The sequence below is a fragment of the Clupea harengus genome, chromosome 11, assembly GCF_900700415.2.
Source record: "Clupea harengus chromosome 11, Ch_v2.0.2, whole genome shotgun sequence".
NCBI classification, from domain to species: Eukaryota; Metazoa; Chordata; class Actinopteri; order Clupeiformes; family Clupeidae; genus Clupea; species Clupea harengus.
Window position 1 is genome coordinate 8635880 of NC_045162.1, and position 27709 is coordinate 8663588.

General features: G+C 43.4%; 4 protein-coding genes across 9 annotated transcripts in view; all 4 read left to right on the plus strand.

Annotated features, from left to right (window-relative positions):
- The window catches only part of shc1 (SHC (Src homology 2 domain containing) transforming protein 1), a 28246-nt gene extending 21436 nt beyond the window's left edge, over positions 1 to 6810 (plus strand). For all 3 annotated transcript variants that reach the window (XM_031575708.2, XM_031575706.2, XM_031575707.2), the window contains 4 exons: positions 370 to 418; positions 956 to 1075; positions 1515 to 1750; positions 3512 to 6810. In XM_031575708.2, coding sequence (XP_031431568.1) covers positions 370 to 418; positions 956 to 1075; positions 1515 to 1750; positions 3512 to 3640 — 534 coding nt within the window. In that variant the 3' untranslated portion in view covers positions 3641 to 6810. The remainder of the gene's footprint in view (positions 1 to 369; positions 419 to 955; positions 1076 to 1514; positions 1751 to 3511) is intronic.
- A 967-nt stretch (positions 6811 to 7777) lies between these two features.
- LOC105891886 (lens epithelial protein) lies at positions 7778 to 9286 on the plus strand. The gene has a single exon (XM_012818072.3). The coding sequence runs from the start codon at positions 8518 to 8520 to the stop codon at positions 8707 to 8709; it is 192 nt and encodes a 63-aa protein (XP_012673526.1). The 5' UTR covers positions 7778 to 8517; the 3' UTR covers positions 8710 to 9286.
- Positions 9287 to 10088: 802 nt separating this feature from the next.
- On the plus strand, positions 10089 to 24765 carry pbxip1b (pre-B-cell leukemia homeobox interacting protein 1b). Of its 4 annotated transcripts, XM_042709053.1 has the most exons (11): positions 10089 to 10260; positions 10340 to 10434; positions 12989 to 13072; positions 13192 to 13410; positions 13946 to 14258; positions 15574 to 15807; positions 16388 to 16411; positions 18619 to 18662; positions 18806 to 18913; positions 20720 to 20966; positions 21356 to 24765. In XM_042709053.1, exons 3-11 carry the CDS (start codon positions 13016 to 13018, stop codon positions 22954 to 22956), a joined length of 2847 nt encoding a protein of 948 aa, XP_042564987.1. In that variant the 5' UTR covers positions 10089 to 10260; positions 10340 to 10434; positions 12989 to 13015; the 3' UTR covers positions 22957 to 24765. The 4 variants fall into 4 exon arrangements, with proteins under 4 accessions (XP_042564987.1, XP_042564988.1, XP_042564989.1 ...); XM_042709054.1 differs by lacking the exon at positions 10340 to 10434 and having other exon boundaries at positions 12968 to 13072; XM_042709052.1 differs by lacking the exon at positions 10340 to 10434 and having other exon boundaries at positions 10093 to 10260.
- A 1552-nt stretch (positions 24766 to 26317) lies between these two features.
- Positions 26318 to 27709, plus strand: part of LOC105891800 (leucine-rich repeat and immunoglobulin-like domain-containing nogo receptor-interacting protein 1) — a 2141-nt gene continuing 749 nt past the window's right edge. Inside the window, exon 1 of the mRNA XM_031576081.2 lies at positions 26318 to 27706. Coding sequence (XP_031431941.1) covers positions 26679 to 27706 — 1028 coding nt within the window. The 5' untranslated portion in view covers positions 26318 to 26678. The remainder of the gene's footprint in view (positions 27707 to 27709) is intronic.

Sequence of the window (27709 nt, forward strand, 5' to 3'; positions counted from 1 at the left end):
TACCGCAAACTGCAAGATGCCCTTCTTCGAATACCGAAATTTCCATACGGCTGCAGCCCCGTCCGTCAGTCACTGCTTGGCTTTCTGTATTCTCTAACCTGTGTGTTTGAGTTATATGAGTGCTTATTCATGTTATAACTATTTAATGTACTTTTCCTGTGTTTGTATATCAGTTATATGAGTGCTTATTCATGTTATAACTAGTTAATGTACTTATCCTGTGTGTTTGTATATCAGTTATATGATTGCTTATTCATGTTATAACTAGTTAATGTACTTATCCTGTGTGTTTGTATATGAGTTCTATGGTGCTTATTCATGTTCTAACTGGTTAATGTACTTATCCTGTGTTTTACTCTGTGTCTACAGCCCTATGGTCAGAACGACATTCACAAGCAGCCGCTGCCTCCCTTACCAGGTACACCCCATAGGCCAGCCCATACAGCCTGCTGTACGGCTTCCCCTTCATCTCCCACTCCACTCCACTCCACTCCACTCTACTGGCCCTCTGTGCTCCTCTCCTCTCCTCTCCTCTCCTCTCCTCTCCTCTCCTCTCCTCTGCCCCCATCCTCCAGCTTTCCTTGAATGCTCCACCATTCTCCTTTCTCTGGTCTTTATCTGTCTTTCTCCTCCCTTCGTCATTGTAGTTATCTCTTCAGTGTCTTTCATTTAATTCTACCCCTCCCTCTCTCTCTCTTTATCTATGTTTCTCTCTCTCTCTATCTCTCTCTCTTTATCTATGTCTCTCTCTCTTTTATTCAGGCTTTGTCCTTGCCTTTCTGAATTAGCCAGCACTTTCCCCTCTCTGTCACGTCTTATCACAGCGCTTTGAGTCGCTGCCAGACTCCAGCTATTGCAGGAAACTGCCCTAACTGATTCTGTGTCTAACATTTCCTCTTTCTTCCTGTCACCCTGATACACACACTCACTCTGTCTCTCTCTCTCTCTCTGCCAGTTGGAGTGAAAGAAGGAGGGCGTGAAATGTTTGATGACCCTTCCTATGTAAATGTGGACAAGACCCGCCCCCCAACATCAGCAGCCAATGGCAACGCTCACAGAGATGCTTTTGATATGAGTGAGTGCGTTTGTCTGTTCCTGTGCTTGTCTAAGTCATGTGTATGTATTGGAGTGACCCAAGAGGGGAATACTTTTTCACGTCAATGTTCATTATTCCAGAAACATTCTTTTTTCTTAGAGATAACAAAAAATTTTTTATCATCTATGTCTTACTGTCACATAGATGTCGATATAGTTATGTTTTTTCATATTCACACTTCTTTCCAAAGAAAGTATATTTAAAATAAAATAACACTAACTTTACTTACTTAAGTATAACTAAAATAAAATAATACTTACAAGAATAATACATCATTGAGAACATACAAATACTTAGATTGATACTTGTCATTTTTCTTGTGTAACAATAAAGAGCACATAAAATGCGTAATCTCTCCCCGTCTCTCTTTCCTCCTCCTCCTCCTCCTCATCTTCCTCATCTTCCTCCTCCTCCCCAGAGCCGTTTGACGATGCGCTGGGCATCTCGGGCTCGGTGGTGCTGCCCCTGGCCGAGCAGCTGCAGAGTGAGCCCTGGTTCCACGGCCCGTTGAGCCGCCGGCAGGCTGAGAGGCTGCTGACGCGCGACGGAGACTTCCTGGTGCGCGAGTCCGGCACCACACCGGGCCAGTACGTGCTGACGGGCCAGCAGGGCGGCCAGCCCAAACATCTGCTGCTGGTGGACCCGGAGGGAGTGGTACGCATATCAGTAGCACAGCAACCACACCAGTTATTTATCCTCTAATACAGAGAGATTGATACATGTATAGAGATAGAGGGATGGACAGTTAGAGAGATTGATGAAAGGGTGGATGGATGGATGGAGAGATTGATACATGTATAGAGATAGAGGGATGGATAGTTAGAGAGATGGATGGATGGATGGATGGATGGATGGAGAGATTGATACATGTATAGAGATAGAGGGATGGATAGTTAGAGAGATGGATGAAAGGGTGGATGGATGGAGAGATTGATACATGTATAGAGATAGAGGGATGGATAGTTAGAGAGATGGATGGAGGGAAGGATGGATGGAGAGAGAGATGAAAGGATGAAAAGATGCATGGAAGTCTGGACGTCCATGAGCAGTATAGTATGTGCTGATGGGCCAGCAGAGGGAGTGGTACGCATCTCAGCAGCATAACGACCACTAATGGAGGGGAGGGAGGGAGGGATGGAGGGATGGATAGATGGTTAGAGATGGAGGAGTATAGAGAGAGAGCAGCATTACAACCGCACCAGTTGTCCACTAATTGAGTGGATGGATGGATGGATACATTGATGGAGATATAGAGGGATGGATGGACAGAGAGAGGGGGATGAAAGGATGGACAAAGACATAAAAGGATGGGCGGATGGAACGCATACATCTGAAAATCTGAAGACTATGGTACATTTAGTGAGAAGGAGTGGTATGTACCAGGGGAAAAGGAATCTTCTCAACGGCTTAGGAGCTGCATTCATTTTGATATAATTGGATGGATTGATGTGTGGATAGTAGGTGGATGCATGGAGCAAAACCGATAAGAACTAGGGCTGAACGATTTGGGGAAATAATCTAATTGCGATTTTTTTTCCCCCCAATATTGCGATTGCGATTTAATATGCGATTTTTTTTATTTTATCCTAATTTTTTCTCCAACAAATCGTAATGAATGATTTCAATATGACCAACACAATATTAGATAAATTTAGTGTAAAATATTATTTCCCACAATTAAAATTTTTATTTAACTGGTCATTACAGAATCAAGAACAACAAATCGGTGGCTTTGCCACTATGCATTTAAGTAATTTAAAACAAAGTCATTGTAAGAATAAACACAAGGCATGCACTTTTTAAACACTGTGTGCAAAATTTACCATCTTAAGAAAAAAAAAATATATATTTTTTTAGATCACGTTTTTAATCGTGAACGTTGCGGTTAGAAAATCGAGTTCTATCATATCGCGATTAAATCGCAAATGCAATTAATCGTTGAGCCCTAATAAGAACAGAGAGGAAAGACGACGAGAAGAGGAGACGCTGTGACGTTTAGTATGAGTGAGCAAGAGAAGGAGGATAAGCCAGCTAGCAGAGGTGTGTCCGTTTAATCTAATTTAATCCAAACGCATCAAATTCACTTCCACCCTACTACTGGGTGAAGAGCAGGTGTTAAAGGATGTATAGCAGGAGAGAGATGGAAAGAAAAAAAAGTCTCTCTTCTAAACCACAAGTCCCTAAAACAGGAACTGATGCGATCACTGAAGAGGAAGTTGTCAGCCTCAGCTGTGTTCCTCTCTGTGCCGCCCATCACCACACTCGCTCTTCTCTGCATAAGTCACTTTTCATTTGAATGAAACACACTGCTCCTTGTCTAATGCTCCTTCCTCTCCTCCTCCTCCTTCTCTTCCTCCTCCTCTTCAACCTCCTCCTCCTTCTCTTCTCCTCCTCACCCTGTTCCTCTTGCCTCAGGTGCGAACCAAAGACCACCGCTTTGAGAGCGTGAGCCACCTGATCAGCTACCACATGGACAACCGGCTGCCCATCGTCTCCGCAGGAAGTGAGGTGTGCCTGCAGCAGCCAGTAGAGCGCAGGCAATGAGCGCCCACCCAGGGCCACGCCCGCAACCCACCGCCCAATGAGGCAAGACCAGCAGTTGGCACGTTGCACCACCTTCGTCCCTCTCCCTCCACCTCCTCCTCCTCCTCACCTAACACTCCTTTGACTAGACTGTTGGTGGAATCACTCCATGTGAGGGTGAACTGCGCAAAAAAAGTCCTTTTAGAGCGATGCAGTCATAACTAAGATACACCACAGGGATGTTCCCCACCTTGGAATCAAACAAATGTTTCAAAGAAGAAGAAAAACCCGCCAAAAACATGATTTGACTGTGTGTCAAATGACATAGGTCAGTTGAAAACTGTAGTTAACTCCAAAGAGGACATTTCAGTGAAATACAGTGACAAATGGCCTTTTATAGCTAACCCACAACTCCAAAGACTTGTTGATGTGAGGACGTTCTCAGCAAAAGGCTTTTGTTTTATGTATTAAAAAATAAAAAACAAGAATTAACTCAAGTCAATGGAACGGAGCAAGCCATCCACCACTGTTGATGTCAATGCCTCTAATGAATATGCATCCATTTTCTACCTAGTAGACTCAGAGACATTCACCACACACCCATCCCCCTCAGCCCCAGACAGACCTGTGGGTCTGCATCTGGCCAAAACACCCTATCAGAAAGACTGTTGAGATATTTTTCTTCTTTTTCCTATAGGAAAGATGAACCATATGAACGGTCACTTTATCCCCAATTCAAATCTGCTCCCCATATGCAAGCTGAGGGGGCTTGAGTGTTTTTTTTTTGTTTTTTTTTAATTAAGTATTGATGCCATGACACTTCCGGTAAAGTTTATGGATAAAGGGATTTGTGTGGGAGACTATGCTCTGTGCTTCCACATCTGTTGGATTGTCCTTGAGGAAACTAAGGAAGGAATGATGGGAAGAAGAACCTTCCTCACCACCTCCGACACCCACGGCCCTCTTAACCTTCCAGGGATGCCTGATCCTACCCCCTTACCACATAGGACCCGCTTTTAGTCAGCCACTGAGATGCCTGGTCTAAATCACAGCCACCCCCCTCCCCCCTAAGGGCCCCCCCTCAGTGATGCCTCTGCCAAAGCTGGAGCAGGTGAGGGTGCCCGGGTGGGTGCCCGGGTGGGTGCCAGGGTGCAACCAGGCCTGGGTACTCGGAGACTAAACACTGGCAAGGACAATGCGAGCAGTTGGAGGAAGCGACTGCTGAGGGTGTAACCCAGAGAGTGAGACTAAATACTGCGCTGCCCTGAGCCAATCACGACTCAGCATGGGCCTGTTTATGATGTCACCTCAAAGGGAAAAAAAAATCAACATCTGTACAGTGATGTCATATGAAAGCGCCTCAAATCGTCGCAAAAGATTTAAGAAAAGAAAAAAAAATCTTGGACTTGTCAATTAAAGCCGTGTCGCCTTTTTTTTTTTTTTTGTGAAAGAAATTCCATGTTTTTTCAGCATCGACAATCTGTGTACATATGTGCATGTATGTATCTTTTAGGGAAAACATGAAGAGACTCCACCGTAAACATACACACACATACACGCGTGTAAAATACATACACACACATACACGCGTGTACCTTCAGCCATATTTGCTTTCACGCTCGCACCAGAATATAAAAATGCACGTTCTATGAAACGTAGCATTGCGCTCTGCATCACAACTGCATATCTCGGAAGAGAGAAGAAGACAAGAAGAGAAATTGAAACTTCAAGTGGAATTCAGCAGATTGAATTGCGCAGTGTCTGTGGAGGAAAGGCGACAGTGATATTCTGCTCTCTTCTCCTCCCCCCATCTTTTCTTTTTGTATTTCTCTCTGATTGTGCCTTTATTTTAAGAGGAAACTGACCTGAGGTTGAAGTGTGCAGTAAATCAGAAAGACAATGACAAAGAAAAGAAAGCATATCCAGGTTAGATTCAGGTGATGGTAATGCTTGCCCCCGATTTCAAACTCTCCCCATTTCAGCACACTCACCCTTCTCCTTACAATGCTGGGGTGTTACTCTAAAAAAAATAATCAGTTACAACAGGAATGCATTTTTGTTTTTATCAACGAAGTTCATTTTAATGTGGAACATTTGGGTCGATGACCATTGTCCCCTCACTGGTGTAATTGTGTGGTCAGTCAGAAAAGGCCTATTCACAGGCAGACGGTCGCTGACAGTCAGTTAGGCCATCCTGCCACCACGTTTATACAGCAACACAAGCTGCTTTTAAAGAGAAGTTTGACAATCTGTTTCATTTGGCCACTCAAGCTAAAGCTCCTTTAAACACCAAAAAGTGTTTGGCTGGGAATGTGCTTGAAACCTTAAATGCGTATAATACCTCACAGTCTTGGTTAATTTGGTCCGATTTGATTATATTTAATTAAAATTCCCAATTTATAGAAGAATGTGTGAGCGCACCAAAATAATGACATTGCAATAGTTTATAACTCTTAAAAAAAAAAATGCTTGATGGTGTGGTATCACCAGTGGTCAAATCTGAACTGTTACCATGACAATCATGGTGTCACAATTGGCATGCAGCCAGCGGCAGTAGAGTGGCGTAATGTTGTAGATGATGTAGATGTATTACTGTACAGATAGCCATCATTGTAGTGTCTGTACTTTACCTTGACAGACTCTTGCCTCTTGCACAGGAAAACGGTTTGCTGTGTTTTTCTTTTTTTTTCTTCTTTTTTTTTTCATTTGTTGTGCTCATACATTTTTTTTTCTGTCCTCAAAAGAAAAGAAAATCACACTTTGCTCTGGTTTGGTCAAAGGTGGATTTTGAAAATGGGTCGTAAGGGCCTGGAAGGAGCGATCTGGTGCCTTGCAGAAATGGACTGTGTCATGAGTCGAAGCGGAAAGAGTCAATCGATCCTGATGGACTAATGGATGGATTTAGCAGGGATGATGAGGGGAGTGATGTCATCCTGTCACTGAGGCCTTCATTGCATGCGAAACGATATCAGTGTTGTCGTGGTGATGTTATTGTTCTTTGCTGATGTGTGTTGTAATGTTATCTTTCTGTTTCTAATTTCCAAGCCAAAGGTTAGTTTTTGAGTTAGTCAGTACAGATATTTCTGTTTTATTTTTATTCTGTTTTATTACCCTTTTTACATTCTTGTGTTTGGGAAAAGTTCATGTTTACACTTGTATCTGCAAATATAAAATCACATATATCAACCATCCTTTATGGTGCACTTGGTTTTGAATATAGTTTCTGAAATGTAGGTCTTCATAGTGACCTTCTTGCTCCAAAGCTGTTGAAGAGAAGAAATCATTATTATGTTTAATGAAGTGAAGACAATTTTCTTAGTACCTTAAGTCTTATAATTTTACTAATGATCACAATCTATTAATTTAATACGTAAACATTTTCTTAATAACCTTACTCAATTTAAACAGGCTCTATATTGTCAGTTCACCAGTTTCAGTGGATTGTCTTTTTCAAATTCATCAGTTACAGTACAGTTTCCTCTGACCTGAAGGCGCACACAGTAAGTCAGAGTAGTCAAAGGTTTTTTGTTGTTGTTCCGTCATTCTGATGTGTCACAAACCACAGACAGTTGTTTACAAATGGAACTATAAAACACATTATTTAACCACTACCCACTAGTCATTTCCCATGGCTTTTGAGAAGTAGATACGACGATGCTTCAGTTCTCTTAATTAGAGATGTCCTTGGGTCTTGTAGTGACCTTTCCAACCACGATAAGACGCCAATGTGCAATTCTGAGTAGTTGACATATAAGGTAATAGAGGAGAGCATGAAGGAGATTTTTATTTTTAGAAGAAATGACTGCACCACTGACTTCAGCACCAAGCTTGCGCATGATCAAGTCATGTCATTCCTTCTTTAGGGGGAGCAGTGTTCTCTTGCTTTAACATCTTCCTAATTCTGGCATGAAGTGAACAACTGCAAGGGACAGTCTGCCAACTCCGAGGCGGCACACAAACACCTTATTCTGGCTGAAAGAGTAGCCCCCGCGAAGCTGCAATGACCCACTTTCACTTGGCTCGGTGTCCAGCTGTATTCTATGCTAAGGTGTAAGCATGTTCCAACACGAGAACAGAGGACTCAGTGCTTCTTTTTTAGCGAAGGGGGGGGGGGGCAGGGAGGTGTTGAGCGTGCACATACTTTGGAATACTGGAGAGCCAGTAGGAGCAGTATGATGTAAAGGGCGGGTCAGAGGTCAGAGTTCAATGGGGACAATGGCATAAGTGACATAACGGTTCAGGCTTAAATGTCACCAAAACGGCCGTCACACACATGACTTTTCCGAAGAGCTCTGTAAGCCAGGTCACAGAACAACAAAAACATCAACAACAACAAAAGACTTCACGTATTGATTTCTAGAAGCCGAACAGCGTGAGCAATAGGACAAAGCGAGAGTCGTGGAAACAGGATGGGGTTGCGGGGGGCAGCCTTCCGCACACAGACCAGAGACCGAATGATCCAGGTAGAACAAAGCTGGGGGCTCAGAATGTCAACAATGGCACATGTGACGTTCGATTAAAGCCAGACAATGGGAGCTTTTCTCTGTGAGGGGAAGTGGGCAGTTAGCGAGTCTGTTCCAGAGCCGAATAAAGAGCCTGGTGACATCAGGAGCCCAAAGGGAACCAACAGCAGGCGAGTGTAGACCACACTGGTGACATCAACAGCAGGCGGGTGTAGACCACACAGAGTCCCAGGTGTTGCAGAAAGCCTAGCAGGAAGATACAGCAGAGGGGAAAGAGGACCTTCGCGAGACCCTCTACAGGTTTATATTAACCAAGGCTAGACACACCCCCCCCACCCTCCCTCCTATTTCAGAAGCTCTACTCCCTGCCTTTTTTCTTCTGTTCTGCGCTGGGGAGCCCCCAGTTTCATCGCCACCGTGGATCGCTTGTTTGACATGCACCCTCAGCGCCCGCAGCCCCAGGCCATGCCCTCCGGGCTGGGGCAGACCCTGAGAGACGCTGCCCTGGGGTTAGGGCGCGGGAAGAACCTGCTGGGCGGAAACATCGCCTATGGCTTCATCCAGTCGCTCAAGGAGTGCCTCTACTTCCTGCTCTGCTGCTGGTGCATCAAGGAGATCCTGGACTGAGTGAGGAGGGAGGGAAGGAGAACGCTCTTTCTGGGGGGTTTTTCTCGGTTTTTATTCCCTTTGATTCACCACTTTGGTTTTTGTCATCCCACCTTATGTATTGGTACCCATAGAGGTAAGCATGCATGGTGCTTCTGGACTTTAAGAAGACTGAGTGGCCTTGGTTGTTCATATGCATGGTCCACTGAACATTAAGGGAATGCCTTCCTATACCGAGATAACGTACTAACCTTACCTACTAGAAAAAGACTCACCAAAGAATACCACTGGTATGGAGGAACTATATCTGACTTGGGCCTTAGCTATGGACATGTGTTCCTAGGATATGACTGAAGGATATTTCTTATTATTGATTTTCAAATGGCTGTAAATGATGCTTAATAGCCTCTATATTGATAGGCAGGAGACGCACCAAACTGCAACCTGAGTCTCTAACTCAACTGCTGCACATTGCTCTGACTGTGTAACTCATGTGCACACAGTCCACTTCAGTGAGGTCCATGGCTGCAACAAACAGAAGACTGTCAAAAAACATTTCCATGAGTTTGAGTTCTGAATTTGCTGAAGGTATGCAAGCAGAAGAGCGTGTTTGGCGAGGTCTCTGCCCAGGGTCATCAGATCCATCATTTTGAAATAAGACAATGTAGACACCACTGTAAAGCCTGGACTGCATTAACATTGACCAAAATACTAAAAAGCGCCAGAGCACTACCCTTCCAGTGAAAACTGAACTGATTAATAGGCCTAAAGGCCTGAACGGCTGGACTAGGCCTTGGGCTTTTTAATAAATCACAACGGGACTGGGCTTCTTGAACTGCAGCTTTGACAATGCTAACATAAAGTGATTCCAGTACTGATGTAACAAAGTGAAGAATACAGCACGGCATGAAATACAGTCTAGCTTAGGCTGTGCCAAGAATAGAAAAATCATAATGTACTCAAAATAAAAAACCGCTGTCCTTGGAAAATACGTTGAACAACTTTGACGGATTGTTGAGTGTTTGATTGTTGAGCTGTTTTTTGTCTCATTTTGTATTTATTGTAAAGATTTAACGTCATAATAATAATAATGCATACTATTCAACAGATTGTCAATTGTAAAACCTGCAAACGTTTTTTAGGATGTAAGTAAATCTTCATATAGCCTACCCTGGTCGATTTGAACGTTCGTAGACTAAAAATGATGTAGGCAACTACAGGCTATGCTGACAAAGTTTGAAATAAGACACATCCATGACACGATCCTAAAGCTTAGCATGTGAATATCCACCAACATCATTCATTCGCGGAAACGTTGACGTGTAAAGGCATTGTTCACCTGTGCGCTTCGATCAATCACAAAGTTTGCTCTGAATACAGTGTCATTGGGTGACTTGGACTTTAGGAGGCGGGATGAACATAAATACCGTGCATTTATTGGGTAAAAACGGTGTTTGAGATATCACGATTAGTAGTGAACGCCCCCGCTCCAGAAGTTGTGCGAAAGAGTCTCAATCATCAGGCGGAAGAGGACATCTAATTACGGATTTTGGAGAGCCACCAGTTATCACGGTAAGATCGTTTTATCTGCGTATGTTCATTTATTTGACACCTTTATTCTGCAATAATGACGGCTATCCATACATTGCAGTTTGACTGAACTGTTCGACATATCCGGTACAAGTGCAGAGTTTAAAGTTTGTGGAGGACGTGAATAAGACATCTGGCGTCATTTGCAGCTGTCAGGTCTGCTTTTTCGACTTTTCATAACATTCGAATAATGGTGTGCAGTTTCTGTCAGAGATTCAGAGATGAATTGATTTGGCTTAACCATTGTGTGCTATAGGCTAGCTGCTGCTGGCATTTATACATTTAGCCCACACTCTTCTTTTGTGAATGTTGTCAATCAAGAGTTGACCAGATGCGCCTCCAAATTCAGCTGATGACAAGTTCAAGTTCGTGCCGACCGTGGCAAAAGTAAACTTGTTTAACGCAACCAAATACTTTCTTCTCTACATAGGCTACTCACTAATTGGAACTTTTTTTGTCCATGTTTGGTCATGTTTTGGACAGCACGGACCAGATGAAAAAGATTGTGCAGACTGTTGGGTCTGACGTCTGTTCACTTGCGGGCAAATTGCATTAGGCTAAATCAATTTAATCAGACCTTTCAGACAATAGCTTGGTCATATGGCATATTTTCCGTCAGCACCTTTCAACCTCGTTGGGAATCAGCTGCCAAGAGGATGAGATGCTGGTTGCTTTCAGTTTTGTAGTATCTTCCCCCTTTCAGAGACATCAAGCCGACATATGCGAGCCGCTATCTGAGAGGCAAACCACTCACAGGCTTGTCGGTCTTCTTCCACATGCAGTTTAAAGGACTATTCGGTCTGCTTCACCAAATTCCCCCCAGGCCCAACTGCGCATACTGAGACCATATCTCTTGCTGCACTAAATTTAGCAAATAGCTATTTAAGTCAATCCACTATATCCGCAACAATTCTCATGGCTCAAGGCTACGTTCAGAAATCCTCTCATGGGAGTCCCGCTATTAGAAGACCCAAATTACTAAAACAAGAACGAGAAAGAAAGATCCTTAATATAAACTGAAGTGTGTCACTTAGGAAAATTGAGGAGCGTGGACGGCTTATTCTTTCACAATTACGTGATGTAGGCCTAAAAGAAGTTCTATAAAGCTTGCCTGGGGTGTCAGAGTTAAAATATATATATATATATGGAGACCCAGTTCAGCTCTCAGAAACAGACCTCGGATGGATACGACCAGAGCACTCACGACTTGGGCTTATTATTTGACCCATTTGATAAACAAGGCTCTCCCAGTGGATATGTGACATTAAACCGTAGATCTCTTTTCTCTCTCTCTCTCTCTCTCTCTCTCTGTGTTTCTTTTTGCTTTGGTCTTTCCGTGGATTCCAGGTCTAGATGGATACTGAATTGCTTTGTTTCGCCCGTACTGTCACTATGAATGGAATGGCCATCTTTCTCCCACACTTCCGCCACAGTGCCTGAGATTGGTTTAGCTGGCTTCCTCAGGGCTAACAAACGGCAGCCTTAGTTACGCGTTTCGCTGCCAAAGCATCCTCCGCACAGGCAAAAGGCAGCACTGCCCGCACACTCACCCTGTTCACATACTAATGAGCGCTTCATACAGCTACTGTTACTCTGGGTTATATACGTGCACACATACACATTCACCCTCACAACTCACAACTCGCTTCAGCACAGAGCTCTAAACACCATACATTATCATGACAGTGACTGCACACACACACACACACACACACACACACACTCGCTAACTCACACACACACACTCTCTAACACACACACTAACTCGCACGCATACACACACACACACTCTCACTCATATACTCAGTAACTCACACGCATAAACACTCACACACACACTCAGTTACTCACACGCATAAACACACATTCAAACACTTAGTAATTCACACGAATAAACACACTCACACACACTCAGAAACTCACATGCATTAACATACACACTCAGTAGCTCACATGCAAAAACACACTCACACATACTCATTAACTTGCATGCTTAAACACTCACTGACTCACACGAATAAACACACACACTCACTAACTCACACGCACTTGAGATCTGTAAATGTGGAACATCTTGAAAGGACAAAGCACAAAACACTGAACTCTGTAAACACACAAACTCACTCTCTCTGTCAGGTTCCACACTAATACTATTACACACACACACACACACACACACACACACACACACACACACACACACACACATACACAGTTGTGCAGACAGTAAATACCCAACATTTTCCGCTTACACACACCCACTGCTTAATGACACTCTTGGACTGCAGCCATGACAACGGTTATGTGGCATAACTGTTGCTAACTAATTGACTCCGTCTCCTGTAGTGTGTCATTTTTCAAACACGCAAATAACGAGCAGAAAAGTATTGCCTGATAATATAGAGAGATAGGACATCATAGAGACTAGATCAACACCTACAGCATTGTCCTCCTGAGAGGCAGTGCTGAATTCCATGCAAATAACTAGCAGCTCATGGAAATTAGCATTGAACAAGGGACAGGTGTATGAAACTAGGTTGGCTGGGTGTGTGTCTTGTGCCTCAGAGGATTGCGTGTGTGTGTGTGTGTGTGTGTGTCTATTTCAGAGAGACAAAGAGGAGAGAGAGAGAGAAAGAGCAAGAGGATGTTTCTGTGTATGTACTGTAGTTTATCCTCTCTTTGTTAAAAGGAAACACCGTGTTTATTCCAGTTGCTGGGGCAGAGCCACCAGAGGGCGATGTCTGCCAACAGCAACAGTGCCAATGGCAACAACTGGACAATCGTAACACCAGAGGTATGGTGTGTTGTGTGCTGTGTGCCTGTGTCTGTCTGTGCCTGTGTGAGCCTGTGTGTGTGTGTGTGTGTGTGGATTGTGTACATGTGGTTAAGACTTGATGATGACTTATTTTGTAGGCACCTGTTGCTGAGGACGTCGGTCCAGTACCAAAGGACTCCCAGGGCCATGCAGACTCCAGCAGCCCAGCGCAGCCTCTCTCTGAGGGGCAGACTGAGACGGCCCACTCCCCATCACCCTCACTGTCATCCGAGGAGCCGCCAGAGCCGGTTCTCTCACCTGCAGCAGAGCCTGCGCATGGACATAGTGGAACCGGCCAGCCTGTTGAGCAAGAACCGGTAGCTATTCTATCTGTTTGTTTTACACTGAGTAAACTGCACTGCAACTGAGTATCCACCCTGTGATGTACATAACGCCGCCTGTCTTGAGTGTCTGTCTGTCCTATATATGTCACTGAAAGTTATAAACTCAAACACTTTTTTTCTTGCACTCTTGTGGCATTTCCTTTACATTTACATTTCCTTTTTCCAGTTACTCACTACCCCTGTCACGACTCTCAGACTGCCAGACATGATCCAGAAGTTTCAAACGACTATGAAACAAATATTTGTCTTTCACCACTACCATATAGATGTTTGTTTCAAAGTTTGTTTGATGTCTCTGAAATAGGTGTCAATTTACACACTTATATCCACATATCTTTACAAATAGAAGAGCTATTTTTGTTGGTTAGGGAGACAGTCCCACTGCAGTCCCGCTCCCACCAACTGCTTTCACCTCATTATGTCATCTTTCAACAACAGCTTCACCCTCAGCATCTAGTCACTTACCTAAAAAAAATGTTACTGAATTACTTTGCGTGGTCTTCGCCAGGTGAGCGAAGGATCGTCCCTGGAGGGCCTTGACGACCACTCCCAGGACGGAGACTCCACCCCCAGTGTTGTCCCTCTGAATTCAGACACAGAGGGCCTTGACTCCACCGCACTCGATGAGCACAGTGTGCACGATGGCTACTCAGAGCGCCAATCCCATCCCAGTGCTGAGACCGATCTGTTCTCTGATTCGTACACACACATAAGCCCCGCCCCTGTTGCCATACACACCGTAGAGGAAGAGGAGGAACTTCAACAGGAAGAGGAGGGGCTTGATCAGGGCAGAACATGGACTGAGGAAGTAAAACTGTCAGGTACGCCATTCATGGCTGAATTCTCCAATTTTTCCAACTTTTATCTGCCTATCTCTAGATTTATGGTATGGACACCAGTCGTTTATGTCTTTCAGTATTTGTTAACTTGATGCATTTTTAAAAGCCTAGTGGTCCATATGGTGCCTGGGGTCCCCTAGCAGGCTGCAGGAGGTGACACAGAGTAGGTGTGTCTGCTGGCCGAACTAAGTGGAGCTGCACGATGTCATGTGTATTTACAGACCTGCCTCTTTGCTGCCGAATTTAAAAGGCCCCATTTGCCTCCTGACATCTTAAATTTGGCAGCTAGTCCATTTTAATTACTTGGTTTGAAGCTGCTGGAAGCTCTGAACAGAAATCTATCCATCTGTGATGCTTGGCAGCCAGCCTTAGAACAGTAATGCACAGTTTACAAATATCTTCTTTAAAAAAAAAAAATCCCATATGTCCTCTCCAAGTCTTAACAAATGATTAATCTAAAATACACCCAAACCAATACTTCAAAACCACAACATTGAGGATAAAAATGATGAAAAGTAGTGTGAGCACTTCAGAGAGGTGTTTTCCCCCCCTGTGCGAGGCCGCTGGAGATGGGGAGGGATTTGGGGGGGGGGGAGCTGAGGTGAAGTTCTAAGAGGAAAGCTGCCGCCTCTGGCTGAGTGGATATGAAAGGGGGCTGCTGCTTACGGCCAGCGCTGGAGCGCACACCTCATCCATAATGAAGCACGCCGGGCCGAGCACTTGAGCTGTTTTGACAGCTGCGCTGGACTACGTCTGCAGGGTTTGTGTGTGTGTGTGTGTGTGTGTGTGTGTGTGTGCTTGTTGGTTTGTGCGTGTGTCTATCTGTCAAGAACTGAGTACAAAGTCTGTATGGTATCAAATGCCAGATCCAGTGTAGCTCATTAATTTTAAAACACACCATGGAACATGACCACACACACACCAAATCTGACCTGTGTTACCGATGATATTTCTTGAGGTTGTGTGAAGAGTGATTCTACTGAGGTGAAAACATATTTAGCGAACACCTTTGATCAAAGGGCTCAGGACCGACTGTACCTGATCATACATGCAGTATACGAGCAACACAGAAACTGAATGCACAGAAACCGACTCCTTTGCAGTTTTGGCCTTATTTTTCTGTTTCAAAATGCTTGTGTTTTTGCCCCCTAATTGGCTGTGGTGTGGCGGGTTGTGTTGCGTCGTGCAGAGCTGCTTTTGAGTGAAACTCCTAATGAACGAGTGCAGAAGAACAGAACAAGGGAGTTGAAAGGAGTTCAAACGTCACTCTTTTTCTTTTCCCTCTCTGTGTGATCAGAGAGCCAGCAGGACTCCATCCCGGTGACGGAGGGAGAGAGCGGGGGAGGCGGCCTGAGGAGAAGGAAGGTGACCCTGCTGGGCAAAGATGGAGAAGAGGAGGAGGAGGAGGAGGAGGTGGAAGGGGAAGAGTACAGCCCGCCACCAGCCAGGGAGGAGGAGATGGGCCTGTCTCTGAACAAGTGCATCCTGGGAGCCGTACTTCTCCTGGGCCTGGGGACCATCTTCTTCTCTGGTGAGTTCCGAGAGGAGAACCATGTTCTAGTGGTCTGGTGTTCTCGCGGTGTTCTCACAGCATCCCCTCAAAGCGTTGTCCAGCTACCCATGAGCTCCTGTCTGTGTACTGTGGAACATCTGTGTGCTGTCATGTGGAAAATAGGCTGCATTCCTCTCCAAAATCAGGACTGGGAAATAAGCCCCACACAAGAATACTTGTAGAATATTATTTGTAGAATCGTAAGGAGGACCATAATGTAATTTACATGTTTCTATAGTCTATACACAAGGAAAGATATTGTCAGTTAACTCTCTCTTAATTCTATAATGTCAGTTATTTTGGAAAACAGCCATCTTATCAAATATTCCACATTTACATTCACAAAGTATATTTTACACATAACCCCTCTGGTTTTCTTCATTTGTACCTTAAAACTGCTGATTGATATTGTGCACTGGGCTGTGGCCTTTAAGAGCTGCCTGGAAGTGGTATTTTGACCGTTCCCTTTCATGAAAGCCCAAAGTAACACTTGGTTCTGACTTGCTGTGATGTTGGATGAGTGTAACACGAGCTGAGACTGAGGTGTATTACTCTACAGGTGCGTTCATGGACCTGGATGAGGGTAGGTAAAGAAACAGAGAATGACTGAAAGAACGAGCACACCTACAGCTTGAGCGAGAGAGAGAGAGAGAGAGAGAGAGATTGTGGGGGTGTGGGGGTGTGTGTGGCACACGGGTGGGTGGCTGTTTGGCAGTGTGCTTTTGTTAAGGAGTCCAAGAAAGTGTGTGGCTTCGCTGGGTAACTGTCACATGCTCAGTTAGGGGTTCTTCCTCTTCCTCTCCCAGAATGCCGTGCACACCCATACTCATCCTCACGCCACCCTCCTGCGCTGGCATCTCTCACTGAAGGTGTACCACCTGTGCCATGCATTCGTTTTCTATACAGAGGTTATAAGAATAAGCCCTCCTGACAATCAGACACCTTTTTCACAATTACAAAAGATACTTCTACATAATTTCCCAATCAGTATTTATATTGTGAACATGCTCTATGCTCTAGTGCCTTATACTATGCTGTAGTATATTTTCAAAGGCAAAACTAATTATTTTTCTGCTAATGTTAAAAATAAATTAATTGAAAACTGAAATATACTATTTGCATAAGTATTCAAACACCTGTGCTTTTGAGTTGCAGATCAAGGCAGATGGCAACTTATTAAACAAATGATACCTATTTCACCATAACTGGTCTTGATTAGGTACTACCTACGAGTGGTTAAAGTTAAATCTTCTTCTGGGTATAAAAATCGCTCCGTCTAAGGGTCATCAGCCATCTTGTGAAATAACAGGGAATGGAGGCTAAAGGGAAAAGTTGTTTTAAATGCTTCAGTGAGGAAAAGACTCCTACTATCCAAGTGGGCACCATTGGCACACCCCTAAACCAGGCATCTGATCAAGATAGTAACTGGTGAGGGAGGCTACCGTTGTCCACACATCACCCCAAACGATGTGTAAAGTTTAATGTCTGGAATTAGGGTACAGGAGTCCACAATCTTAAGAGCTATGCTTAAAACTGGCCTCTGTTGGAGGGCGGCGAAAAAAAACATTGTTTTAGAAGATCTAAGGAGGTTGCCTAAGATTTAGGAAAAGGTTTTATGGTCATGAGACCAAAACAGAGCTGCCAATCCTCAACATATTATATGTGGTGTACATCTATGGGGATATTTCTCATATGCAATACCTGGGAAGCTTTTTAGAATTGAAGGGAGAATGAATTGAAATCAATTCTACACAATATCGCAAGAAAACCTGTTGCAGTCTGCTGTATCACTGACACTTGGGAGATTACCTACCAGTAACAGTGAAGTGAATATTCTAGAATGGCTCAGTCAAAGCCCTGAAAAGGCAAAGCGCTGCAGTCCAGGAACGCCATCCCATCGACCTACATGTTCTACATAAATTCTACCAGGAAGAATGGGGCAGAACAATGTGCAAAGCTGGTACTGTCTGCCTTCAGAAGACTTAAGGCTGCTATTGCAGCAAAGGGGTTCTCTACCAAGTATTCATGTATAGGGGTTGAATATTTATGCAATCAGAATATTTTAGCAGACAAAGGTCTTATTTAGCCTTTACAGATATACTACATTGACCATAACAATACTGATTAGGGAAAATATGTGTAAGTATCTTTAGTAAACCATTAAATGACTTTTTAGAGTTGAATACCTTTGCGAGCCACTACATGTGTATGCGTCCCTTATATACGTATCCATGTTGCTCGGATGTTCTCCTTCTCAAAAGCACGCAAAGGACACCATGTCAAAATGTTACCATGTCCTGTTATTTTGCTAAACAAGTCTTTAGGGTCTGGTTAAAACAGTTGAGGTGTCGTTGTAGTCGAACCTCTGGGGAGAGTCTCGGCCAATAGACTGATTGATTATTCGATAATTCTATTAGATAATTATTCGATAGGATAATTCCTCCTCTGTTCTGTTGCTTGCTTTGGCTGTTTAAGAAACACTCTGCCTCGTGGGTGTTTCTGTTTCGTTGTGCCACATGTGCGCTTATTACTGTGTTTTCATGAAGTGAAGCATAGCATGCTGGTACTGCAGAATAACGGCACTGAACATGTTATGCCTCTAACATCATCACACAATCATCTCTGTGTGCAAGCGGAGAACGATGTAATGCTTATGATGTTGGTACTCAGTCAGTGTGTGTTATAGGGATGATGCCTTTGTGGTTGTTAAACTAATAAAGTGCATTTTGCCTTTAATTTTATTTATTTAATTGTATTATTCTTTCTGTCTGTGTTGTTTTGTGTTGCCAGAAGGGGACGATATGAAGGAGTTGAAAGATCGAGATCTCGCCAAGGTTGGGCTTAAGCCTCGTTCTGTTATTGTTTGTGTTATTGTTTGTGTTCTTCCCATGTCTCTCCCTCTACACATACTCCCCTCTTGCTGTGTTATTACTATTACTCTACCGTCATGTAAAGGATCAGTTTTTTTTTTTTACAGGAATGGTTGAAGAGTGAAGGACGTCCAGATACCTATGCTGGGGGGAAGCCTCCCGTACTGCTGGACAAAGAAAATGAACAGATAACAGTACTACAGGCACAAATACAGGTGTGTGTGTATGTGTGTGTGTGTGTGTGTGTTAGGGCTGGGCGGTATGACGGTATATACCGTGCAACGGTAGAAATGTGTCTACCGGGAGAGATTTGGCCATACCGTTTCAACCGCGGTATACTCTTATTTTGAAATCCAATCTATTTATTTTTAGATAATGACCTCCGAACTATACTTTATCCCTCTTATTATACAGTAACTCGCCAAAACAATAGACATTCCTCCAAAAATACCTCTTTAACGATTTTGTAGCCGTTTTGTGATTTCTGCTGAGAAATAAAATAGAACTCTAAAGTTTCAGGTGTTGCGTAGCAACCCATTACTTCCCGTTACGTTAAATGACCGGACTACTTGCGGAATGATATGAAAGCTGGTCAGCGGTCATTTTCGCAGCAGTGAAAATAAAGAAATTACAGACCTGCAAACGTTGGGGTGGCCCATTCAAATCATGGAACTTTTTTGAACATTCTGAAGAGCCGTATAATACGATACCCAGTACAATTTTTAAGCACATAACCTGCAAGGACTGTCATGCCTACTTTTTGAGTAATCCTCGACTGTTGGGCAAGATTCAATATACTGAAAAATATGGACTGAAAAGTGTCTAGTGTAGGCATTTATTTTTCAGTATTTCAAAGTGAATGAGCTGTGAGAGCACAAGAACAGTGAGCGTCTAGCAGCGATTATCATATACATGTATGTATGTCAACGGCGATTACGGCCAAACCAACGAGATTCTAAGTAATATGGAGACAAAACTTTTTTTGGTACTCCACGTAGATCATAAACCGTTGAATATAAAAACGACTCAGTGAAATCGGTTGAGAAATATAAACGCTATCTATAGTGCTTTTTATCCAGACTTTTTATCCAAACTGCAGCTCCATCATTTACTTGCGTCTGTTTACAGACCAGTCATCACCTCGTCATCACGTTAGCACGTCGCAGCAACGGGCTGAGGCGGTCAATGGAGCGTCTATGTATATATGTCTATGTGTAATGGCCAACTTCTTAATTTTTTTATTTGAATATGTGGCCATATAAAGAAAATATTTCATCATTATTGCGTTAACATATGAACACACATTGAAAAGAAAGTTTTAACACTTGAGTTATCTTCTGAAAGTACATTAAAGAACCACTGAAACATAAGCACTGGACTAAATGCTTTTGCTTTTATTTTACTATTTAAAGATTCAATGGATACTGGCCACTATTGCTTAGGCCAATAGCCTATTGAGGCAGTATTGTTTCTGCACCTTAGTGTTCTTAAGGGTCAATAAATAAATGTCTGTGGACACATTTCGCCACCGCTGAAGTGTCCTCTTTTTCAAAAACCCACATCTGGTCACCCTACGTATAATAAACCGTGATATATACCGTAACCGTGATATAAAATTACAAATACCATGATAGAAGATTTTGGTCATATCGCCCACCCCTAGTGTGTGTGTGTGTGTGTGTGTGTCATGAGTGACTGTTGTGACTACTCTGACTCTTCATGCTAATCTACTATCAAATGGCTGATGTTTAGGAAGCCTGATTCAAATACTCACTCACTGGTATAGAAAAGTTATATATTCCCATTTCCCATGAGTCATTTCCTGAATCCTGCATCACTTAAGATTCAGACCTGTTTTAACAAGTAGATTTTAGAATAGGCCTTATTCCCCACAGAACATTTTTGAGCTCCTCTCTCTCTCTCTCTCTCTCTCCCACTGGACACTTTTAACTGGGTCTCAGTCTGACTACATCTCTCAAGGCTCACTGCTGTGCCTTTTTAATCCCTTTCTCTATGCTCAGGCCCAGAAAGAAGAGCTGGAGTCGGCCCAGCAGCGGGTGAAGGAGGGGGTCAACGAGAAGGTGAGACGAGAGGAGTTGGAGCAGGAGAACAAGAGGATGAAAGGGGAGCTGGAGTCGTTGCCCACCCGTCAGAAGGAGATGGAGCGCGAGCATGAGAAAATGAAGAAGGAACAGGAGAAGTCAAAGAGAGATCTGGAGAACATGGCGGCCATTCAGAAGGAGTTGGGCGCTCTTAAGGCCAAAATGGGTAAAAGCCAGTTTACCAGCGGTTCAGAGGAACTCAATTAATTGTTATTTAATTGTCTCTCTCTCTCGCGCTAACTCAGTCTCTGAGCAGACAGTGGCATTATTAACTGATCATTGGTGATTATGACATTTGGGTAGCAAGAAATATCCACAAGGACGGTTATTTATCTGTACGTTTATTCTCATAATTGTATTATTATTGTATTATTTATGCCTTATTCAGTCTGGAAAATAGTTAACAGTTTTAATGGTAAGGACCGCAAATTATATGGAAGTATTAGATGTTTCTTTTCTCTCTATACAGGATGTTTTTTTGTTTTTTTTTATCTTTTCATTTTTTGTAAAGTCTAATTTCCTCATAGGCGCATTTCTTTCTTTGTCTTTTCACAGTAACAGCACCCTCTACTGGCGTACCCACAGAACAGCCAAAAAGCCATGGCCCTCAGCACAAGGGGGAGAGGAAAGATGCAAAGAACAAGAAGGAACCTCTAGAGAAAGACAAGGTCGAGAAAGAGCGAAGGAAGGGAGAAAAGGAATGGAAGGAGGAGAAAGGGTGGAAGAAAGAGAAAGATGCCAGGAAGGAAGGAGGTGAGAGGAAAGAGTTGAAAGAGAAGAAAGAGTTGAAAGAGAAGAAACACGGAACAAAGGAGAAAAGGGACGTGGAGGAGGGCAAGGAGTGGAGGGAAAGAGGAGAGAGGAAAGGGTTGAGGGAGGAGAAGGACTGGAAGAAAGAGAAAGATGCCAGGAAGGAAGGAGGAGAGAGGAAAGGGTTGACGGGGCAAAAGGACTGGAAGAAAGAGAAGAACGTTTGGGCGGAGGAGGGCAAGACTGGAAAGAAGGAGAGGAAAGACAAGGATGAGGGAAAAGAATGGAAAGAGGACAAGAAGTGGAAGAAGGACAAAAGCATTGAGGGAGGGAAGAAGGGAGAGAGAAAAGAATGGAAAGAGTGGGAAAACAAGAGAGGGAAAGAAGGAGGTAAAGATAGGGAGTGGAAGCACAGGGACGAACAAAGAGCATGGAAGGAGGATAAGAAGAGGAAAAGTGATGAAATGAGCGATGGGAAGAAGAAGAAAGAATGGAAAGACCGAGAGGAATGGAGTGAAGAATCCGACTGGAGAAAGGGAAAAGAAGATGGCAAGAAAAAGAGCAAAGAAAGGAGGGAGACTGGAGAGAAAAGGGGGAAGGAAGAGAAAGAACATAAGAAGGAAAGAAAGGAATGGAAAGAGAGGAAGGAGGAGAGGAAACAATCTGGTGGCAAAGCGAAGGAATGGTCTCACGATGAAGAGCAAAAGCATGTGGAACGGAGGGAGCATGGGAGAGATCACAAGGGGAAGGAGCACAGAGACGCCCATCACAAAGACCAGGACCGAGCGGACTCGCATGGGAAAGAACAACAGCACAGAGACGCCCATCACAAAGACCAGGACCGAGCGGACTCGCATGGGAAAGAACAACAGCACAAAGACGCCAAGAAAGACAAGACCTCAAGTCATCCTCACCAACATCACCACCACCACCGTCATGACAACAGCCATCTCCACGGCGACTACTGGAGCCAGCAGCGGCAGAAGCTCCAGCACTCCAGTGGCCCTCCGGCCGAGTGCTCCGACGCGGCTGCCTGCGCCCAGGCCCAGGGGCTCATCCCTGTCTCCCTGGCCGACTTCGAGGCCCTCCTGCTGGCCTACCTGGACCGGCTGGAGGGCACCACCGAGGACCAGACCTCCAGGAGGCAGGAACTGAGCAAGCTGGTGAGGGAGTTCTTCGCCGACGGCATCTTTGCCCACGACCAGATGCCTTTCAGTGAGTTCGTGGAGGACGTGTCGGACATTCTGGAGGACATGGCAGAGGAGAAGGAGAACCATGAGATGGAGGAAGAGATGGAGGGTTTCGAAAAGGAGGCGCTGAAGAAGTTTGCCGTGCCAAAGGGAGGAGAGAAGGATGGTGTTGACGGGGGAGAGTTGAAGAAACCAAGTGGCAGAGGAAAGGGTTGATGTGGCGTTTAGAGATTTAAGAAATAAAGTGGAAAGTGTTAGAAAGAGGATACGGAAAGATGGGAGAAGTTTCACTGTCATGTAGAAGTGAGCATTTGTGCTACTTGCAATCCTGTGTAATGTAACATTTTCTGTTTGAATATTAATCAGAGCTCCCTCATTTTAAAAACAGTGTCCACGGCTTGTCCTATCCTGTGCTGCAAACCGTTACACAAAAAAACAATTTGTACTGCTGGTGCAGATCCTGCAGGTATTTAAGTCATTATTCAGGTCTACAGAATATTTCCCTCGCTGCATCATATTTAGTACAAAGACTTTCTCAACCAGAGAATATCACTTGGGGTGAACTGTTATTGTACTTACTGTCCATTGAACTCACTGAACTCGCATCACTGAAAGTATAATCAAATATGTTTGTTTGCTAGAATGGCTTTCCTTGTGTAGCTTATTCCCTGTAGTGTGATTGTTCCTCTTTTCTCACAGTCAAGCACAACTACACTAGCTGTAATTTGTCCATCTTAGATGAGGTACCAATACAAGTTATTTGAAGATGAGTAGAAGGGGGGTGGGGTGGGTGGGGTAGGGGGTAAGTCCAGTATGAGACAACCAGTAAATACTGAATCTGGCTAGACACGAGGAATTCTCGAACTGTGCCAGACAGAACGTGTGTATGAGAAGAAAGCCTCAAAGGCAGGGATCAGCATTACTCATTCTGAATACCTTTGGTAAAATCTGAACTAAAGTCCCCTTCACATCTCAGCATCTGCCAATCCTGCTCGTGCGAGGAAACTCTACTCTGGGGGGGGTGCAACACGTTTTAAATGGTGAAAGACATACCTTGTCAGTCGTGTGTTGGAGACACCAAAGGGAGGGGGGGTTTTGTTTCACTACTGAGTTTAAGAAACCGCTAAACGTCTGGGAAGAACACAGTCGTTCCATTGTTATGATGAAGCCGAGTTGATCCATTGTTATGATGAAGCCGAGTTGATCCATTGTTATGATGAAGCCAAGTCGATCCATTGTTATGATGAAGCCGAGTCGATCCATTGTTATGATGAAGCCGAGTCGATCCTTTGTTATGATGAAGTTTAACCTCCTGATATATGATACTGTTGATTCATATACACAATGTGAGTGTGTGGCACTTTGTGCAGAGTGCGATTTAACCTGAAGTCTCACAGAGCACTTAACTTCTAGTGTAGACAGTTACTAAAGAATTGCACTGTTTAGAATGAAAAGATAGTTCACTTATTTGCGCACCCTAAACAAAGAATTTGCATTCACCTGAGGAAGAAGTCATTTTGTATTTCTTGTACTGTGGTCTTGTTTATTCTTTTATTATTGTATACATTATATGCCATAATGTGCCATTGCTTGTTTGAGCGCTCATTGAACTTTGTCATATAATGTTTTATAATATTGCAATTTGAAAAATATCTAACAGTACATGGAAGTGAAAAAAATCCCTTTAGAAACATTTGACACTGAACATTCAACATTATACTGACTTTCAGGTGTGTCTCTCTGGTCAGAGATGTACTTAATGTGGTAGAGAAAGTGTTGAAATTAAATGAAACGTTTAACACGTTCAATAATTATTTGTGTGCATTTTCTGTTTTGGCTTGAATATTAGTTTAGGTTGTTTTCTACACTCTCTAGAGTCGGTTGTTTCTATGTTTCCAAAATAATAGAAATGTGATGGTAGGTTTATATGTGTGCGGAGCATTGTAATGTTTTTTTATGTGTTCAAAGATGTCGAGTGTATCTCATCTATAAAAATATCGAGGAATAAAAGTTTGTGAAAAAGTTCTTCATTGTTTTACTCCATAGGTAATTGGGTTTTTAAAGGTAGGGTCCACGGATTCGGTTTCACAAAAGGTTGGTGATGGTTGAGCTCAACAGCCAATCAAATGACATCCCTTTCGTGCTCCTTGAAGCTCTGCTTTTATTGGCTGGGTATGTTTATGGCTTGGTCCGAGCCACAATGTTTGTCTCGAGTTACAGAGCCAGGAGATTTTTGAGCATAAAACACTGAACAGACAGCTAGAGGACCGTGAGGAGCAATTCACTGACTTTGACAAAAAGGGATTAAAATCGAGGACTAAGTAAAGTAAAAGAAAAAAGTTGGTACTATCAGTTGAAAGACCATTTGAGGTTGGGACCACTATTTCTTACACTAGTTTTGTTAAGGAAACACTTAAAATACCTCAAATACAGTAACTTCAGAAAATATCAACAGTGAAGCACCAGGCAACTACTCGTCAGGAAACAAACAAGTGAACAGAACTGCACACAAGAATGGCTGTGTATTCATGTATTCACACCAAGTGAACTTATTTTTACCCTCTGCTATCTGTTTATCTTTTGATCTGCTGCCATTTTCAGTTCCTCAAGGCCCTGTTTTCTTGAATTTATCAGTTTTTTTAACAGGTCACAATAACAAGCACTTTTCAGTGTGAACCAGACAATGTCTTTTCTTAAATGTGCTACACAGATCATGACTCAGAGTCTGTGTAAGTTCAAAGCACCTATTTACCCATTTCTTTGGTAAATAGCACGGATGATATCTCGATTGAGTTGCCATTCTGTATGTTTCTGCAGAATGAGACCCGTGGTCCCTGTGACTTGAGCTAAATAAATGGATGTGGCACAGTTGGGAACACCATCACATAACCTCTCTTGGCCCATAACTTCTTCCCACTCTTGGAGTTAATTCTGTTATATTTCGATTGAGGGATAATGCTCTCTTGTGGCTTTCCTTTAATCAGAATTATTTTTATTGGCCAAGTATATTATTTACTCATACAGGAAATTAACTTGGTGTGGTTGGTGCCTAGGACATAAAGCATAAAACATATTAACAAAAAGAGCAAGATAAAATAAATAGCAAGAAAAATAAAAGATAAATGTTTTACAAAATAGAATAATACAAAATGTGGGCACGGTTTCAGGGCTAAAATGCAGAGAATTGGGATTAGCATAGTGAAGTTTATAAATAGTTTACGCTGTAGTGCATTTGTGTGTTATTTGTAATGTTTGGCAAATCTGAGCAAGGTGTCTTGAGATACCAAAAGTTTCTGTTAAATAGTACACTGTTAAAGAAAACTATTCTTTAACTCTTTCCCTGCCCTAAATGTCAAGAGTTATTTGTAATGTTTGGCAAATCTGAGCAAGATGTCTTGAGATACCAAAAGTTTCTGTTAAATAGTACACTGTTAAATTGATTGCAGCAGCAATGCAAACTACACAACAGCTTAACTGCACAGCAGCTGTTGACTGCCTGTCAGTCTCACTGCCAGAGAATATGTTTAGCTAAAAAAAGCTTTACCACCGTGCCTTATTTGTTTGCTTGTTGATAAACTACTTTTTCAGTTCCCCTTCTGCATCTTACAGTTTTGTCACATACTTGATGTCAACGTTTGCAGAGGCACAGATGTCAGGACTGTCCATGCGACTGAACGACGAATCTAATTCTAATCCTAACTTCAGCTGGGTGCTTTTGTCATAGTATCTACACCTTAATCCTCAGTGGAACTTTCGAGTAATGAGCCACCTCTGCGTGAGTAAAGCATTTGAATTGAGAAGTGAAGAAGTATGAATACAGTCAAGAGGAAACATTTTCTTATATAAATTTGAAGTTGGGTTGTCACAGCAATAGACGAAAGCATAGGTGAGTGAGGACATTTTGTTGGCGCACTGTAAAAAAACGAAAATCCCTCATCATGAGTTATGTGTGTGGCTTGCCAGTTGGTAAACTCTCCACCATTTGGCTGCTGGTGACTCTCAGTCTCTGGGGAAAACTGTCTGCTTACATTGCCCGACACTGTGAGAACTTTGACAAGGAGCAACTCACTGACATGGGGAATACCGTCCCGTGCTGGCATGGGCCTGATCTGTGGCCGTATGCCGAATGCAATGTGACCAATCTGAAAAAAGACCTCACGGAGGTGAAGCCGGGCATCAAGACACTCTGCGTCCATCAGAACGACTTGATCATTCACCACAGGGCTTTCTCTCGTTTCCCCTCACTAAAGCATCTCCATATCACGGGATTTCACATCAAGAGGGTTGAGTCCGGCGCCTTTACTGGTCTGCCAAACCTCACGAGTCTATTTCTTCAGTTTCATGACGCCGCGTGGAGGGACGTTTCTTTGGACCCTGGGGTGTTTGAAGGTTTGGAGCATCTAGAGGGGCTGGACATAAGTGGTTTAAAGTTGCCTGGTGTTTCAAATGAAATCTTCAAACCCCTGCTAGGGCTTGCAAACTTGCACTTGTGGAGAATTGGTTCAACCGACCTTGGAGAGGTTTTCTGCCTGCTCCCCATTGGTATGTCAAATCTGCACAATCTGACGCTGGACGAGAGCCACATCACAGCTATCAAAAACCAAGGTTGCGCCACGGGCACGAAGGAGTGGCCCACTGCTGTTCTGTCTCAAGTAAAAGTGCTCAGTCTACTAGGGACGCCTGTTGCCACCATAGAGACAGACTCTCTGAAAATGTTCCAGAATCTCTCTAGTCTCTCTTTGACTTTTCGAGGAAAGTCAGTTAGCACAATCTGGGAATCTGGAATTGGGCAGGTGATGGAACTTCAGCTGAGTGGGCAAGTTGTTGAAAAACTGCATGTTGACTTCAAGAGCCTCGGTCACCTAGTGTGTCACCTGGGATTGAAGTCACTTACACTAAACAATGTCCAGGCTGAGACATTATCTGCTACAGATAATAACGAAACATGTATAAAACAATTAGAAAAGCT

Bases quoted from the DNA above. Each gene is read 5' to 3' on its own strand.
- LOC105891886 (XM_012818072.3), top strand. From the start codon at position 8,518: ATGCACCCTCAGCGCCCGCAGCCCCAGGCCATGCCCTCCGGGCTGGGG.
- pbxip1b (XM_042709053.1), top strand. From the start codon at position 13,016: ATGTCTGCCAACAGCAACAGTGCCAATGGCAACAACTGGACAATCGTA. The intron at 15,808-16,387 runs GTGAGTTCCGAG...ATTACTCTACAG, and splicing joins GGGGACCATCTTCTTCTCTG to GTGCGTTCATGGACCTGGAT. The intron at 18,663-18,805 runs GTTGGGCTTAAG...TTTTTTTTACAG, and splicing joins AAGATCGAGATCTCGCCAAG to GAATGGTTGAAGAGTGAAGG.